This window comes from Tauraco erythrolophus, chromosome 1, assembly GCF_009769465.1.
Source record: "Tauraco erythrolophus isolate bTauEry1 chromosome 1, bTauEry1.pri, whole genome shotgun sequence".
Classification (NCBI taxonomy): Eukaryota; Metazoa; Chordata; class Aves; order Musophagiformes; family Musophagidae; genus Tauraco; species Tauraco erythrolophus.
The window spans coordinates 17,085,523-17,103,607 of NC_141465.1; the positions used below are offsets into that span (position 1 = coordinate 17,085,523).

At 43.6% G+C, this 18,085-nt stretch overlaps 1 protein-coding gene across 1 annotated transcript in view; it reads left to right on the forward strand.

Moving 5' to 3' along the window:
* The window catches only part of PTGFRN (prostaglandin F2 receptor inhibitor), a 108,716-nt gene that overhangs the window by 83,112 nt on the left and 7,519 nt on the right, over positions 1–18,085 (forward strand). The window contains exons 7-8 of the mRNA XM_086622607.1: positions 5,476–5,895; positions 17,016–17,123. Of these exons, the coding sequence (XP_086478733.1) occupies positions 5,476–5,895; positions 17,016–17,123 (528 nt within the window). The remainder of the gene's footprint in view (positions 1–5,475; positions 5,896–17,015; positions 17,124–18,085) is intronic.

The window sequence follows — 18,085 nt, forward strand, 5'->3', positions numbered from 1 at the left end:
CCACTGCCCTGCACCCCCTTGCTCTTTCAGCAGTCTAGCCCCAGATGCCTTTCTCTGTGTGCCCTGTCCCCTGCTGTATCCTATTCGCGTGAGCTCCAGAATCGTCCGTGAGCCCGGTGCTGCAGCTGGCAACTATGAAGGAGTTAATCTGCTGCTGCCTCTGCTCTCTGACTGTTGTTTTGACAAGTATCTCTGGTGATTTGAGTCCCTAACTGCTCCCAGTGCTTATAAAAGGGAGCAGCCAGGCTCCCACGTGTTTGCCTAAGGAGAGAACACAAATTTGCCTCTTCCTCGGATAGCTTGTGCCTACATAGAGACTTTTTTTCCAACTATTTCATTACTTGCATTGTCTTTGTTAACTTCAGAGCAGTGCTCGGAGGGTAGGACTTCTGAGAAATTCTACTTTGGAAAAGGTTATTTTGAGTTTTTGGAGAAAGGAGAAATGATTTTGTGTTGTGTCTGTGGGTTAGTCACTACAGAGGGGTGTTCAGGATAAGGAAGCCTTTGCTTGAAATGTAAATATCATGTCAAAGTCCTTTTTGTCTGTGTTGTGTAATAAGTTTTATGTTTGTCCATTTTAACTTGAAGCTTTTTATCTTCTTTTTCTATTTTATTCTGTTGGGACCAATAATGCTCACATGTCTTTCTGCTTACTCAGCTTTGCAAATGCAGCCAGTTGCTGTCATAGATCACCGTTGTTTTTGACATGGTCTGCCTGATTTGTTTCTTCCCTTCTTTCTCCTACCCACTCCCCCACCAAAGTGACAAAGAAAGCATCTTTATCTCCCCTCAGAAATGAAAAGCATCAATTTTATTGTTGTTTTTTTGCTTATTTAGAGTACAAATTCCAATCAGTAAAAAGGGGTAAAGAAAGGGAGGAAACCTTTTTTGACTGGCTCTATAGATGGTTTTCAAATCAGAAAAAAATAGATAGTTTAAAAGATTATTTTTTTTATTGAGTGAGTACTGCCTGTATTTAAAACACAGTTGCTGTTTGCAGTGGCACGCAGAACTGGTACTTGTTTCCTAAACCAGTGTTGTCAACTTTGGATCTGCGTGGAAGTCTTTCCAAAAGAGAACATTATTTTTTAATTGAAATTCCAAATTCCAAAGATACCATTATTTGGGATTTTGTTAATACTTCTGTCTTTAATTTCCAAAATAACTGTATTTAACTTAATGTTACTTGTCCTAAATGCTTGCTAAGACCCTCTCATCACGTTTAATTGGGAGCAAGGGCATCTCAATCTTTCAGAAAGTCCTGTGAGTAAAGAACAGGTGATATTTCTGCCACCCACTTGACTTTACCATAGCTGATGTATACTAGACATTGCATAGTACAGACATGCAGTTTCTCCTGGGCAGATAAATTCCCATACCCACAGCACCAAGCTGCCAGGTGCACGTGCCAGTTTGGGTGTAAGAACAAGTGCATGAGGTTTGGTGTATAAGCCCCAGTCAGGGGTGGCTGGGCTCCTCGTGCCCATGGCTGCTTGAGGGTGAGGTGTTGATGCTCTTTGCTTGGGAGGAGAGCAGGCCAGTGAGGGGGATCTAGTTGTGGGTGTGCAGCGGTGGGGAGAGCTGTTGCGTTGTACACACACGGATCAGGCTGTGGTGCCAGCCGTAGTGTGCCTGCTGTATATTCAGAGCTTTTGGTATCAGAGCTGCTGGGGCTACAATCATAGCTCAGGGTGTTGTATAGTCCCCTTCTCCTACGAAGGCAAAGCTGTCATTGCCTTAATGTCTGTTGCATTCCTTGTACTTGCAGTCTAGCTAGTGCACTGGGGGGTGAAAAAGCCTTTATGAATATTGAGATGGCATTACTTGAGGCTGCTGACGATTCGAGACGTTGGTCTCAGAGGTTACTCTTAGCTGTGGCCGTTTTGCTGCTTTTCTGACCAGAGTCAGTGGAGTGCAGGGGAGGTGTTTGCTGTTTCCTAAAGTCTCCCTTGCCCTTGTAGCTGTTAGGCTTCTCTAGCAATTTGCCTTAGATTAGGTGAAACCCTTTTTGGTCACTACCCAGGAAGTACTCTTGAGCCTGAGCGTGCGCTTTGTGGTGGAGAGCAAGAGAATTATAGTGTGGGTTAACCACTTGGAGTGGCCAGTGATGGAAGGCAGAGGCATGCACTGCCAGGCTCCAAAGTACAGCTTATTACTCAAATTTTATCTGAGTCATTTGGCTAGGATTTCTTCTGCTGCTAGCCCTCTGTCTTGGAGTAGTGCCCAAATTGGTTATAAGCTTTGGGTATGGTTTACTTAGGCTCTCTTCCCCTTCCACTTTCCAACATAAACTCTGCCAATTGCAGTCTCCTGTATATGACTGACCATGGTGTATTTTACTGCGCTTTTCATTCATGGAGCTTTAAAAGAAGGAGGTGAGACTCTGCGTGGGATTGCAGGTGTGTGTGGAGGGGCAAACGTGCAGGGTGGTGATCAAGACACAGACATTGCCCCCTTGGCAATTTTCAGGAGATTAGAAATGAAGTCTTGGAAGAAAATGTTTTTTGACGTTTCTGGCCCATCTTATGCTATAAGATCTGATGAGTAGTTTCTGTTAACATAGGAACATGAGGAAACTTTCCTTTCCCAGCTGACTTTTCTTGCAAATCACTGTTATTACTAACCTAAGTGCCAAATCTTTGGTTTCTTCTCTTTCCTATAATGTGTGCTGTTACACACAGAGGCCAGCTCGTGCTTTTCTAGGTGGGGGTGATGGAGTGCTAATTACATTTCGTCTGCTACTACTGAAGGAGAACAATTTTGGCTCAGAACTGTACTGTTAGGAATGGCGATCCAGGCTTTTGCAGTTGATAGGATATGGGGCTGCTTTTTTTTTTTTTTTTTTACTTTACTACATACACAGGTCTCTAATATTATTGCAGATTCAGAAGTGTTCATTTGATCTTTTTTGACTTTCTTGCAACAAGAAGCATTCATCACCTGTATGTGCTGGTTTTTGTGTCCCCTTCTCTATTCTGGTCTGTATGTTTTATCACCTCACATAAAAGGAGATGCCTCTGCCTTCTGTATTCATCCAACCTAAAGAATTTTGGGGTTTTTAAAAGGTAGAAAAATCCTTTGAAAGAACTTTCATAAGAATATATCTCCCTGTTTTCCATTCAGCATCCTAATTTCTAACCCTTTTGAACTCTACCACTGTTTTCCAGCTGCATCTCTGGGCTTCAGAAGCCACAAACTCTACAGATGGCATTTCTGCTGCTGTCCCATGCTGCTGCCACTCCTTTCTCCTTTTCTTTATCAAAAGTAATTGGTAAAAGCAGCATTTTCTGTTGCCCTGAAATGGAAAGTCAAGAAAGGATGTCTAGGAACAAAATTTGCTCTCTCCATACTGGGGACAAGACACTCTGCTGTGTACTGCTGCCTGACCTGTGGCTCAGGGAGCAGTTGAAGGGAGGGAGGCATTTGGAGCCCAGAGAGTAGGGAGAGTTCTCTCTTCTTAGCTGCATCTGTACTGCTCTGATCACGTGAAGGTATTTGTCTTAAGTACACGTATGAAAGACCAAATGCAAGATTTCTTTTTTGGTGTCTAAGACTCAGCTCTCTGACATGAAAATCAACAGCACAAAGAATGTTTGCATCAGGAGGGATTTTTGCCCGGAGTCTCCTTAGAAGGCCCAGAAAGGATCAAAATATGGCAGAGAAGTACGGCTAGCTGTTTGTGTTTCTGCTTTTGGGGCAAAAATATAATTGTCTACTGATTCCTAAAATATGTGGCAAGCTGGTCTGCGCTGGGCTCCTAAATGCTGCAACCTTATGAAGAGGGTGGTATCAGAATCTCACAGACACAGAATGAGGGAAAAATGGATTTGAAGTCTAGAATCAGATGTGTGATGAGTTCTTGCACAAGGGAGCAGAGAATGACTCTTGTGTGTGCAACTTCAATTGTGATTGTACCCTGAGTGCCTAAATGTGCAACTTTTGTATTCCCACTTCCTTAGCGGGTGGAACTGGGGGGAGGGGGGGTGGTTGGTGTGGAGTATCAAGTAATTCTGCACTCAGCTAGAACACTAGAAGCAGCTCAGCCTTCCTCGCTCCTGCTGTTTCTTTATATAGCTTTGTACTGTGATCTGCTTTATACAGTACTGATTTAAAGTTGTCATACCGGGTTTCTCATCTCGTGGGCTGTGTTTACTCATTGTGAAAACTGCTGCTTGAAGGCAAAACACTGCAAAATGTAATCTTGACAAGTATCTTGTTGCTCTTGTGGGGAGGGCATAAATATTACCCCATTTAGTTCAGTTTTGGGGAATGTGTAACAATCTCACTATTGCTTATTTCCCTTTTCCTGAGAAGTTTCACCTGGCATAAAGGTGATCTTTGTAGGGTTGTTTGTGTGTGTTTTTTTTAACTTGTCTACACCTGGTTTTTATAAGGCAGGGAAGGGAGAATATGCCACAGCAAAGTAAGTCCAGAAAGTTGGACTGGCTGAATTCCTGCAATACTGCTACTTTGGGAAGTAGCTGTAAACTGTGTGTTCTGCTCCAGCACCCTTTCTTTAGGAAGAACCTGAGTGTGTTGGATGTCTCCTCATCACAGTACCAGGAAACTAGCAACTTCCCTTTTATCTGATTCTGATTTCCTCATTTTCTCAGTTTCTCATTGTAAGCTTGTATTTTTTGTCTTGGGGCTGTGCTCCTAGATGTGTAATTTTCCCAAACCCTGTAATTAAGGGATTCTTGGGATTGAGGAGCTGGCAGACTTGAAGAATGCTGAAGAAAGGAAAGGAAACTGAGCAGTAAGCATTGCTGACATTCGCGATGCCAAAGGGGCTGTTGGGAAGTGTCAAGGCTTCTGATAGGCTTGTACTCAGGTGAACTCATGAGAAGCAAGGGAAAAAAACACGCGTGGAGGCAGAGGTGTAGGGAACACTTCAACACAGAAGTGTGTCTATGGGGTGCTGGGGATGGAGACTTCTCATGTTACCACCAACTTTTTTGTTATGCAGTTTCAACTGATCTTGGGAGTTCAGCTGAATGTGTTTGGATTGCTGTTGGGGTGGTTTTTGAAGGAAAATAAAAGAAGCTACACTAGGTGCTGCTGATTCAGTTAGCAGCAGCTTTCGTCACTAGTCAAGAGTACTTCAGCAGTGTCCTTGTACCCTGTCGCAGATCCAGTGTAAAATTGGAACTCTGAGTCTTGTCTGACTAATATCTTTACTCCTGAATAAAAAAAGTCCTGGAGGTCTTGTCACAGTAAGACCTGAGTATTGCAGTATCTGTTCAGTATTTGATGTTCGTTTGAATCCTTGCATCTTGACCCAAACTGTGTACTGATGTGTGTCTGCTGTTGAGTAGCATTTTGGGATGTCCATACGTGTTTAGATAAATGTGCTGGGATTTCTCTCAAAAAAAGTACTTGGCTTTATTTGCAGTCTTCTAGATTGAAAGGTGCTGCAGAAATATCTGCACCTATTTATTAACCCCTCTCTTGCTGCTTGTTTCCTTCCATCTTCAGATTACACGCTTACAGTGGAGGCGGTGAAGTTGAAGCCATTCTTTGTAGCAGGCCACACCTTCGAGATGACATGCAAAGTGTCTTCAAAAAACATCAAGACGCCACGCTATTCTGTCCTCATTACAGCTGAGAAGCCACTAACGGATCAGTCAAATCCCAATGGAACCACTCGCATAATCTCCTTGAACCAGGATTCAGTAGTGCGGCTGGAAGACTGGACGGACCAGACTCGTGTGGACGGCGTGGTTCTGGAGAAGGTCCAGGAGAATGAGTTCCGCTACAGGATGTATCAGACCCAGATTTCTGATGCTGGGCTGTATCGCTGTGTGGTGACTGCCTGGTCTCCAGGTGGTGGTGGCATGTGGCGTGAAGCAGTGAATGGCTTATCCAACCCTATCCAGATAGACTTCCAGATGTCAGGTTGGTATAGAAACTGGCAGCTGTGTGCCTAAGTCAGGAAGGGGGAGAGTTCGTTGCTCTCCTAGTGGTTTCCCTGTCTTTGGGAAATACCTACTCTTTGGAAAACAGAAGGGTTCTCCAAATGATATGATGGTTGAGAGCTTTGCTTGTCTACTTTGGTGGTACTTGTGTCCTTTGTGCAATTGATTGCTTATAGAAAGATGTTTAATTAATTAGCTGTAATCATAACTCCTGGGTTTTTCTTTACTAATGCAGCTTTTACAGTCCTGCAGGCTCAGACCTGGTTCTCAGTATGGAATAACTGCTGCCGCGTTTCCCAGCTTTATCACTAGGTTGCTATTAGGTAGCGGCTACTCTGGAAGAACATTAATATAAACTAGGTTTCTGTTCCAAAACAGACTTGATTAGCATAGCATTAAAGTGCCTGAGCACACCTTCCTGTTGATGTAATTGCAGAAAATGGTCAGGTCAAGGCAATGGTAACATTTCAGCCATCTCAGCAAGTGTATCCTGCCACTGGAAGACCTTAGAGGCCTCTTGTGGCTGGATTATGAAGCTCCACAAATTGGAATGAATTTCAGAAGTGTGTCCCGTTCCTCTCATCCTTGCTGAAACGCTCGCCTTCAGCCGCAACATAGCCTGCCTGTTGAGGTTTTTCTAGAGAAGCATGCCTGTTCTGGTATATTGTTGGGGGGAGGGAGAGAGGGACAGGGTTGGTGTGGATCATCAGAGATGCATGTTAACACTGACTTCTGTGTGAGCGGGAAGTTCTGCAGGGTAGTTTTTATAATGATGGTGCACTTAAGAGTGAGGGGCTCATCTCATTGTTTGATAAACAAGCTGGTGACTTCTTGAGCATTTGTGAAGAGCTCTCAGTGTAGCCCAAAGGTGCATCCTATGTTGGAACTCTCTAGTTAGCTGCTTTATCTTCAAACCTTCTGCACTCCTCCATTTCTATTCACAAGCACAGCTTGGGAGAAGGTCTCTCTTCACATCCTTTGTTCTTCATGTGAGTTATTCTGCTTATCATAGAATAGGGTTTTTAGAAGATGTATCGGTGACTAGGCAAGAGCAGCCTGACTTCTGGTTGCATCCGTAAGTAAGGTAATAGTTCTCTACAAATGATTTCTAAAAACTGAATTCCTTATACTATGCACACTGGGAAAAGGACAAGGGCTGAGCATAGGGAGACAGCCTTGCAATAGGAACATCACTTTGTAAAAAGCTTTGAAATGTAGCATCCTGATACAAACCCTAATGAAGATGCAGCCTGACCTAAGCTGACCAGAGAGGGGACATTAACTCGACTCAATGCTTCTCTCAGTTCTAGGTAATTTCTGGTTGGCTTTTCGTTTAGTTTTATGGTAAGTTACTGTTCTGAAAATAATCTGTTAGTTGCCTGTGTTCCAAATGCTTCTTAAAGCAGCATTGTCACAGCTGAATATTGCTGTAGATCTGTTGTCTTCTCAGGATGGTTTAATGGGCTATAGTTTTAGCCTTATTACTCTTGATATCTGGGTCAGACACAGTGGGAGAGCAGCATTTGCAAAGGGGCAATGCAAGAAACCAGCAAGAATGAAAACTGTCCCAAACCCCTCCCCTCCAAGCTCTTACGTGAAGGCTTTCCTGTGCAAAAGTGGTGGTTGGTGACTCTCCCAACATTGCTCACGTTATGTCACTTTGAACTCCTATCCAAAAATTTTGGCAGCGTGCTATTAATACCCATGGTTCAGAGGGAAACCTGTGAGCTATGCAAGGGAGGAAAGTGTGCGTGTTGCAGTCTTGACTTTTTTGCTGTTGCTCTCTACTCCCAGCCTCTTCACCCAGATAGGATTTCTGGTGTATAGAGCAAAGAAAGGGAGGCAGCCTGTAGCACTGCCCTGGGAATGTGTGAATTCCAGTAGCAAGGCTGGAGCAGGGGCAGGGATGGTCCTGAAGCCCTGTCAGCCTTTCATTCTTTACAAAAGAATGAAGAGAGAAATGAGATCCCAGGCACAGTTTACTGGAGAGCTATTTCCCAAAATAATCTTGGCATGTAGCAAAATCTGGCTGGCCGTATCTTCCTTTCTTCAATTGGTGGATGAACTTTGTGTCCTTCAGTTGTTACTCGGATATCCTTGCTGGACATTCAACTCTGGGCATGAGGAGGACATGTGATGAGCACAGTTAGAATGGACTAACTGTGGACTTATTATTTGGAAATTTGTTTGGAATCAGGTATACAAGACGGAAGATGTTTGGTGGGTGTGTCACTTTGGTTTTGTTTGCTGAGGTGTACTGTCTTTGCAAACTGTGACTGAGTCGGGCAGCTGGAGGACAATGGCAAAGTTGTGGAGCAGCTATAAAAGCACAGCTCAGATATCATGCCCTTGTCTTACATCCTGTGGTACACGTAGCTCAAACTTGTTCTTCAGAAGAAGAAGCTGGTGCCGGATTTTTTCTAATGGGAGCGGTGAAAGGTGGAAGTGCTGAGGTAGCTAGTGGTTTCTAGGAAGAACGAGAGGCCCTCCAAAACCGGAGGGAAGATACTAGCAGGAAAGGGTCAGAGAAAGCAGAGGTGACTCTGCTGTCTTTACAGTCTTCAGGTGACTGTAAAAGCCGGGCAGCGCTGCTCTGCTGAATCCCGAGCTAAACGGGTGATGAGTATCTTGTGAGTTTGTCCCTAACAGTGCAATTGACTCATTAACAGTTTTCCTGACTTTTGGGGTTCTCAAAGTATGACAGCCATTTTAGCTGTGACTGTTGCACAGGGCAGGTATGTAATAAAGCAGTACAACTTTGAAAAATAGAAGGTATTCCAGTTTCCTTCCTACTTTGAAGGCTTGGACTTTGACAGTGTTTTTCAGCTTGCACTGCAGGGATGAAGCGGGGAGGTGATCAATACGGAAGCAGAATTTTCAGCAGAACGAAGCCCTTAAAGGGTTTTACATGAAGCTTTTAGTCACAGGAGGAATTTCTTTCTCAGTTGTTTTTATTGATTTCTTTTTGATAGGGGGTGGGGAGGCTTGGTAGGATTGGAAATCCTTTCTTCCAGTTTGATTCCCTCCCTGATCTCTGAGTTGAGTGATGTTTCAAGGAGGGGTTTTTAGTGTGCATACGCGTTGTGCAATGCGAGCTATCTGAATGGCAGGAGGCCTGTAAGCGCTTTTTATATATGAGCTGGGGACTGTGTGCATGAAACTTCAGTGTTTCCTGCCACAATAGGCTTGAAATGTGGCAGTGCTCTGAAATGTTTTTCCATGAACATCTGTGGAAAATGTCTTGCTCAGATTCTTTCCGTTCAAGGCAGAACTTGTTGGCTGCAAGCAGAGACCTCCTCTCTTCTTTCTCCACTTGCTGTTGCAGAGGGACGTATTTATTCCATTTGGTTAACGATCTGAAATGTTAATGTAAAGGCATTTGTTTGAAACTTCCTGCACTAAAAAAATGAAATGTGGATTTTGTCCACTGAATGATATAAACTGGAAGTCGGGGAGGGGGTGGTGGTAAGGAGGAGCCTGGTAGATCATTAGTTTTCAAATGTTCAATCAATGGCAGATTGTTCTCTGCTTGGATATATTTTAAGACCAGAGAGGATCTCGTGAATCCTGTGGTCTGGCCTAATGAATAACATGGATCACTAGACTAATTTCGTAAAACGAATGCCCGTTGCATGTCCGGTAGCTGTAAGCAAACTAAGCTTATTTGGGGGGCAGGGTGAAGCTGTCCTATATGAAGACTTTAATATTTTTCATTGCTTCTTTTTGTTTTTCCAGTCTAGCACAAAAGTTCTGCCATCTCTTTTTCAAAGGTTGCCCAGCAATGTGAGGGACAGGAGCAGCTGCTAGTGCTTCTCTTGAAATTTCCTCTTAATTTCATTGGGTCTTTTCTGCTGAAACTCAAATGTATCTTTCCTCCTGAGTTATTGGGTGATGTATGTGTACATAGTCTTTTTTTTCAGCCTGAAACACACCTGTCTTCTGTTCCTTGCTGTTCTTCTGAAGCCAGTGTATCAAGGCAACTTCTTGTAAGACTTGTGATCCTACTCACCCAACCTGAAATCTCCCGCTTGTCTTCTGGCAACCTGGAGGTGTTGCTCCAGTGGCAGTGTCTTTGCACTGCAAGGGCTGAGCAGCAGATCATGGAATCATAGAATGGCATAGGCTGGAAGGGACCTCAGAGATCATCTAATCCAACCTCCCTGTCATGGGCAGGGATGCCTCTCAACTAGATCAGGCTACTCAAGGCTTTGTCCAACCTGGCCTTGAACACCTCCAGGGAGGGGGCATCCACAACTTCTCTGGGCAATTTATTCCAAAGTCTTACCACCCTCGTACTGAAGAATTTCTTCCTAAGATCTAATCTAAATCTGTTCTCCTTCAACTTAAACCCATTTCCCCTTGTCCTATCAGTGGACACTCTTGTAAAAAGTCCCTCCCCAGCCTTCCTGTAAGTGCCCTTCAGGTATTGGAAGGCAGCTATTAGGTCCCCCCGAAGTCTTCCCTTTTCAAAGCTGAACAATCCCAGCTCCCGCAACGTGTCCTCGTAGCAGAGGTGCTCCAGCCCCTGGATCATCTTTGTGGCCCTCCTCTGAACACGCTCCAACAAATCTATGTCTCTCTTATGGTGGGGACACCAGAACTGGATGCAGTATTCGAGGTGGGGTCTCAAAAGAGCAGAGTAAAGGGGGAGAATCACCTCTCTTGACCTGCTGACCATGCTTCTCTTGATACATCCCAGGATGCGGTTGGAGAGAGGCTTTTTTTTTTCATGCTCCCCTTTGCCCACAGCCTTAGCTGAGTGGCCAGCAGAGGTGGAAGTTATATAGCTGGGAATTTGCTTGAAGTCAGAATGCTTATCTGATGCAGATCTGTGTACTGGTATCTGGTTCAAATGGCTCCAGCTGGCCTGCATTGTTAATGCTGAGGCACTTGGTCTCTGTGAAATCCACCTGGTTTGTCCTGGTGTCATAAATTTTTCTTTGGCATTTGTCGTTTATTTTCTATCCCTTTTACCCTGAACCTGCCAACCCAGGTTAGTGTTTAGAGTGTCTTTGCCCACTATACACTCACAGGGATTTCCACAGAAGTGACTTATTTTCCTTTCCCTTGAGGGAAGCAGGGAGAAGGAAAGTTTTAACCTCATATCGAGAAGTATGTTATGAGAGAGCACTGTTTGGAGCTTGGCTGTGCTCTGCGCTGGCTTCCCCCCGTGCCATTCAACAGAGGGCAAAAAGCTCTGGAGAGGCAAAATAAAAGAGAACTTTAAGGGAAGCGTCTCGATGAAATCTTCAACTCTGGATTACATCTGCATGTGAGCTCATTGCACAGCGATGTATTATCATTCACTTTGGATGAAGCTGAGATAAAACGAGAGCTGCTGAAATATGAGCTGAGTATTGATGTTGAACTTGCAATTAAAATGAAATGATGCCCTGCAATGACCCCAAGAGATACTCAGTTTCAAGAAAGGAGAATAGATAGATTCTTAAATGAAAGAAACCTTAATCATGGAAATGAATGAAGAGCAATACAGCAGAAACTCTTTGGCAAGAAAGGCTGGTATTTTCCAGCCCCTTTTAATGGGTAGGAACATGCTTTGTCATTGTGTGCCTTTGTGCCTGTGTGCATTAATTTGTAGCTGGAAGTAGAAACAGCAGACTAAACTACTGGGGCCTTCTTCCAGTAACAGCTATTGTGAGGCTCGGGGTAAAACTTGTTACAGAACAGCTCCATGAAGAATCAGGGAGAGGGCAGGGGGCTGAAATGGTGTGGGTGAAGGAGCTCATTATCTGGAGAAAGGCAGGTCATGGAATTCTTGGTTCAAGAGTGAACAATTTGGCGCCAAGGCAGATATGAGTAATATTTTGGAAGACAGAACTTGTGGGTTGCATCAGGTTTTTTCCCCGTTGTGGTCTGTGGTGCTGGCTGATGGCAAGCAGGGAAGCTGCATGCAGTGATTGCAGCCTCTCTGCTGGGTAGTGGGCTGGGCGCAGGCTTCTTGGGTGGAACAGCCTGCTCTGGATCTCTGATGTCAGTCAGGTTACTTGACCTTTCTCTGCTCTGCTTTACTTGTCTGGAAAATAAAGGTATCTCGTGTCTGTGGGGAGACTACACCTTATTTTTGCAGAGAAGTACTGGCTAAAATGATACAGAAAAGGCAAAAATGTCACCTATGACCTAGATAATTAGGATCTCTTCTGTTGTAAATCTAGATAGTGACTGGCTTTTGGTTATTCTCCCTCCTTTTTCCCTTCTTTTTCATGCAGATTTAAGGTGTTTGGATTATTGAGCAGGGAAGGAAAGCAGGGACAATGGGGTGATGTCAGGTAAATAGGGCTCAGGACTTTTAATTTTTCTCCAGTATGTAAATCCTTAAGCTGAGTAAATTAACTCAATAAACTTGAACTCCTTCTTTCCACCCTGCAGCCTGTTCAGTGTGATCTGATTGAGCACAAAGCAATAAACCAATTGTGGTGCAGGTTATAAATTATTTTTCCTTTTATTTACATATGTGGAAGAATTTGCCGTGCACTTTTTAGCTGAAAACTGTTTCACTATAGGATTTGGATCCTAGTGTTTCCTTCGTGGGTTGCATGAAATCAACGATTTGAGTAATGGGATCTGCCATAAAACGGAATGTTCAGAAGAAGTTATGTCAAACGGATCCTGATCTTGGAACCTGGTTTCTCTTTCAGCACTTCTGAATTTGTACGAGTAAACTTCTAACCTCAGTTTCTTCACTTTCTATTTAAAATTATATAGTGTTTTTCAATCATCCGGAAGTCACGAAATGCTCTGGGGAAAAAACTTTTTATTCCTATCTTGACTGCAGATGTTTTTTTAATATAACATTGTTATTACTTTAATAAAGAAGAAAACTTATTTAGGGGTTGTATCTAAGCTTACATGTGGCCCTACTATAGTAAGGAACAGAGATTTTGGCATAGTTTAAATCAAAGGTCTCAGCAGAACATGACAATTTAGAGGAAAGTTGATGCTTAGATCTTGGAATTGGGAGTGATGGTTTGTTTGTAAATCTGTGCTCTTTAGTTTCCAAATTAGCTAAGGGCATGACACATATCTGCAAACCTGAAGTTATTAAAATCAAATTATTTCTTAGCTTTTAAACTCCTGAGCAGCTTTCCTACATTTAACTTTGCTTTGTTCTTGATGAGCTTTACAGGTCATGCTTGATCTATCAACCCTGCAATTGAAACTAAATTCTGGTTTGTTTATTCTCCCAAGTGACCAGTAGGTGCCAATAACAGTATTTCAAACTGTTAAATAGAGGTGGCAAGTTGAGCAAAGCCACATTGTCTGTTTTCTAGAGAGTTCTATTTTTCTCAGTGTTAATGTAGCATGAACTCAGATCTCATCGAAGGAGAGTTCATGTCACCTCCCCAGCCCTTCCTGTGACACGGCAAGTGCTTGAGAGTTGCAGTGCTGAGACCCTGATAGTCAGTGTCACCGATGTCTGCTGGGAGTTGCCTGTTACCACATACCTGCATCCATAGGCTTGGGATTGAGGGTGTTTTTTTTTGTCTTGGAGGGTAGAAACTTAAGAAAGCACTTGGGTTTTGTGTGCCAAGCCTTGCTTGGTAGAGTCTAGATTCAGGGCCTCTTGAATACTGCGGTGTGATGGTAACACGGAGAAAGAACCCAACAGGATCTACACCTTGCAGAAGATTTTTGTAGTACATTTGTGACCTCTTGCGAGGTCCTCAGGAGCCTTGAAAATGTGTCTGGAAGCATCCTCTGTTTGCTCTGGTGCTGGTTTTTGCCCAGGTGCTTTTACCAAGTGTACCTTATGGCAGAGGGTAGGGCATTAAATGGTCTTTGTGGTCCAGCTCAGGGTTAATGGGTCTCTGTTGAAAACAGCCTCCTGCCTTTTCAGGTTTTGTAGGAGGTGGAGGGTGGGCAGAAATAATCTATGAAGATGCTTGATTCTCTCCTTTCATGCCTGAGGGCAGCCTGAGGCCTAGGACATGTGGACAGAAGGCTGAGATGCTTCCAAAGAATCATAGAATCATAGAATGGTTTGGGTTGAAAGCGGCCTTAGATCATCTAGTTCCAACCCCCCTGCCATGGACAGGGACACCTTCCACTAGATCAGGTTGCTCAAAGCCTCATCCAGCCTGGCCTTGAAGAAGAAAGATTCTCCTCCTAGGAAGTTACAACCACACAGTTTTCAAGATTGAACTGAGAAGCTTTCACTGTAATGAAGCTTGCTGAGGTTTAAAAAAGTAAAAAGTAGTTTTTCTCCGTCTTCAGTTGGAGAGGGAAGAGCACAACCCCTGATACATCTCTCGGTTCTGTTGAAATCTAGTTCTTCTAACACAGGACAGTGACTTCTCCCTGAAGGTACAGATGGTAATTTGCAGGAGATATATCCTAGTAGGGAAATAACTGTTTGTGGTTTGCCAAGGGGAAGTATGATCATGAAATAACAGAGAAGCTGCTGCCTAGCAGCCGCCTTACTGCTTTTGACTCTTCATGTGGGAGACAGGGTAGAAGTGGCTTGGTGACCCAGAACTGAGAGTGCTGCATTACCATGATACATGGTCTTTCCTGGCTGAGTGACCAAATAAGCAGAGCTTTTACCCTCTTGATATTCAATGGCCAGGAGTGCTCAAACTCCACTGTGCATTAGCGATTTGTTGGCACGCCAGGGTTTGAAGCCAGTGTCTGTTGAATGCAGTAGATGCCTGGAGTTCCAATCTAGAAATAAGGTCTGAAAAGCCCTGTTTATGTATACCCTCTGTCTTTCCTTGTTTACCCTGCTAGGGCAGGGGTAAGGCAGCTCATCCTTAGCCTGACAAAGTTGGGATTGTGCAGTTCATCTCCCTTGCTCAGTCCCTGCCAGCGCCTCGCCAGGACAGAGCTTCTTTGCTGGAGTCGAGCATCTCCCATGTTCCTGACGTAACGTCACCTCACACGCTGCTGGGACTTAGGATAGACGCCGAGCTATAGACAGTACCAGGATTATTATGGTGCTGTTTTGCCTTTGATCAGTGCAGCAGAGGGTATGTGCTGGAAATCCAGGGATGTTCCTGGCAGATTTTGAAAGTCCCTTTGTTTCTGCTGCTGTGACAGTTCACACACAGCTTGACACTTTTCTGGTTACAGTTGGCTGGAGTGCCCTGGTCCGTGCTGCCTTTAGTCCCCTAGGACCTTGAACTTCTGTCTGCACTACTCCAAAGACAATGATGGAAAATGTCTTGTTTTATCTGAAGATGAATAATCAAATAGGCTGCAAGGGGAATACGATTGGGGGATGTGTGTGCGTGAGTGCCAAGAAACAAATCGAATTCACATAGAAAGTTTGGACAGAGGCTGAGGAAGCAATCAGAAAAGGATCCCATCATGCTGAGCTTAAGTTAGGGCTGCAGCCTGCTCATGAAGTCACTACCTAAACAGCTGAACTTCAAAGCGTTCTGGGTCTCTTATTTCCTTAAATATGTTCTAGCATCAGCATGTTGATGTCTCGACGTGTAACCTCTGTTGCACCTCTACCACCCTTTTATCCTTGCTTGGTTGGGTAACTTGCAATCTTACTTTTTAATAGAGAGGACTTCTAGTGTCAAAATGGGTACAAACCTCTGGGATTATATGTCTACATACTGCCCTTGTGTACAAACTACAACTGCTTCTGGGGTGACTAAGAGTGCTGTAAGAAATTTATAGTATAACAAAAAGCAGCACATTGTGCCCAGTGGAAATTGTGGGGGGAATTTTGGAAGCCACAGAAGTAATTATTGCACTGTAGTTGGAATTCGTTTCTTAGGGTGCTGTGTAATCTCTCACCAAAACAAGCAAGGCCCTTGTAGTCTAGAATAGTTTCACCAAAAATGACAGCTCTAGCTTCACAGCACATCCAGGTTTCTTTCCAGAGCCTTAGTTTGGAAGTGATGGGATAAGCGTGTGCAGTGTGGTGAGTTATCAGCATAGCTTTCCATGGAAACTTGTTGGGAGGGCAAGGGGCAAGTGGGCTGTCTTGGATGATTGCCTTAGATGTTCTCCCTCAAAAGCAGTGTTTGCCACTGATCTTCAGTGGATTTGAAATTTACTGTTCCTGTACTAAAACAGTAGCATGTAAGAGTGGAGGAGGACAAATCCAACAGCTCTTCTTTCCTCCCAAACTGCCTTTCTGTGCTTGTTGTTGCTGCTGCTGTCCCAGAGGTAGCTGAGCCAGGTAATGATAGCAGCTAATGGAGGCCAGGGAGGGTAAAAAGGGTTACTTCTTAACCTGAGTCCCAAGATTCTTCTTTGATTTGCTGTCTGCTTCCTCCAAAGCCATCCCGGAGGCCACCATTAGCATCAGCTTTCCTCCTACTCATCTCCTTCACCTTGTTTAGTAGAGAAATCACTAAGGGTATTTTGACACATTTTTCACTTTCTGCCCTGTGAAACAGAGCACTAGCAATATTAGCATATCTGGGGAGTTGTGGTTTTGTTAATTTTGGACCAGAGATGGAGTAGTTGTCAAAAATTTGGGGAAGTTTTGTTTTTTAACTTATGTACCTCATGAGTCAAACACCCCATTTTGTCATGGTGTCTGAGCATTTCATAACAGCCTAATGGTTTACATCAATAGCATCACCACTTTGCAACTGAAGGAGTTACTGTACCCTTGGGCTTTGAGACATCCACAGAAGCAGCATCTGTGGCAGAACCTGAAGGAAAACCCACAGAAAAGTGTTATCAGATGCACTTCTTGTATTGCCTGTGTCTCAGTTCCATAGCAGAACCATCTGTATTGTTAAAATGCTGATTTGCTCTAACTCGAATTCCTGTTGACAGCCTCAGCCAAAAAGATCCATGCTGGGTTAGCCTGAAGACCTGAACTCTCGTGCTCTTAGAGGAATAACCAGTGGAAGACTGTCTCCTTTTGTGCAGGACAGTAAAAGGCAGACTTGGGCAGCAGCCTCTGTGTTGGGAGACAGTTTGGGTACTTTGTCTTAGTGTGGCAACTAATGGCTAAAAGTGGATAACTATTTTGTGAACACTTACATGATTGCATATCCCTAATTCAGAGCTCGCTCTCCACAAACTAGCAGAGAATACTTCAAAAACATGCAAGAATGGTTTTGGCCAGTGAAGGAAAGCCTGTCATGGATAACTGTGGTTACTCTTTTCTAGGTCCTGTGTTTAACGTCACGGCGCATTCTGACAGCCCGACGATTTACCAGGGTGAACTGGCAGATCTACTGTGTATTGTCACAACGGAAGGAATGGCACTTGAGCCAGGTATTTTGGCAAAATTATTTTACTTGTGACTCATTTGCCTTCACCAGGCAGAATAAAACCAGCAGTTACAACCCTATGTCCTTTGAGGCTGGAGAATTGAGAACCAGCATTGAAAGTCCTATAGAACTACATAAATATGGGTGAGCATGTTCGCTTTACACAGCCCAATTTAAAACAAGGTTTTTTGTTCTACGTTCTGAGGGGAGTCGAAAAAATGTTCTTACTACTAAACCCCCCTATGCTGTCTCTACCAACTGACCCCACTGCTGGCAGTCTTAGCCTACAACCACTAGATGGGCTGTGAAAACTATTCCTGTTTCCTTTAATTGGAAAGGAGGTTCTTTGGCAAAACCTGTTAGGAGAAAGTAGTCATCTGTAAACAAATCTTAGCCACCTGACCAGTCAGCTTCGCACTTGAGAGTGAATTTAAGGCTTAATGTAAATCTAAAAATCACAATAATTGACTACTGCAGCCTAAATGCCAAAAATAAATGTTTATTGCTGATGCCCTCAGAGGTGAGCCTCCTTTTTTTTTGTGTGGAAGAAGGAAACACAGTATCTAATTGCTGTGAAAAGGATAGCAGACACTTTAAAGGAAAATTTTTATGGTGAGCTGAAAAGTTCAGGGAACTGCTGAAAACCTAGCTGCTTGCCAAGCATTGCCTGAGCTGCCTTTCATCAAAATGCTGTGAGAATAGCTCTGGTTATTACAGCCAAAATTTGGGTTTGGAGTTAGTTTAGGTTTTTTAAAAGTAATTTTTTATATATGTGAATATAAAAATGTGTTTAAAATAAATCTATAAATATATATGTAAATATAAATAAATAAATGTATATGACTAAATATAAAGATGCTATGATTCATGCAAACTTCGAAATCTGTGTGTAAGCCACTGCAAAAGAGGTGCTGTGCAGAAAATATTACTTACAATGTAGTAGCTGATGAGATGAAGTACCGAGCT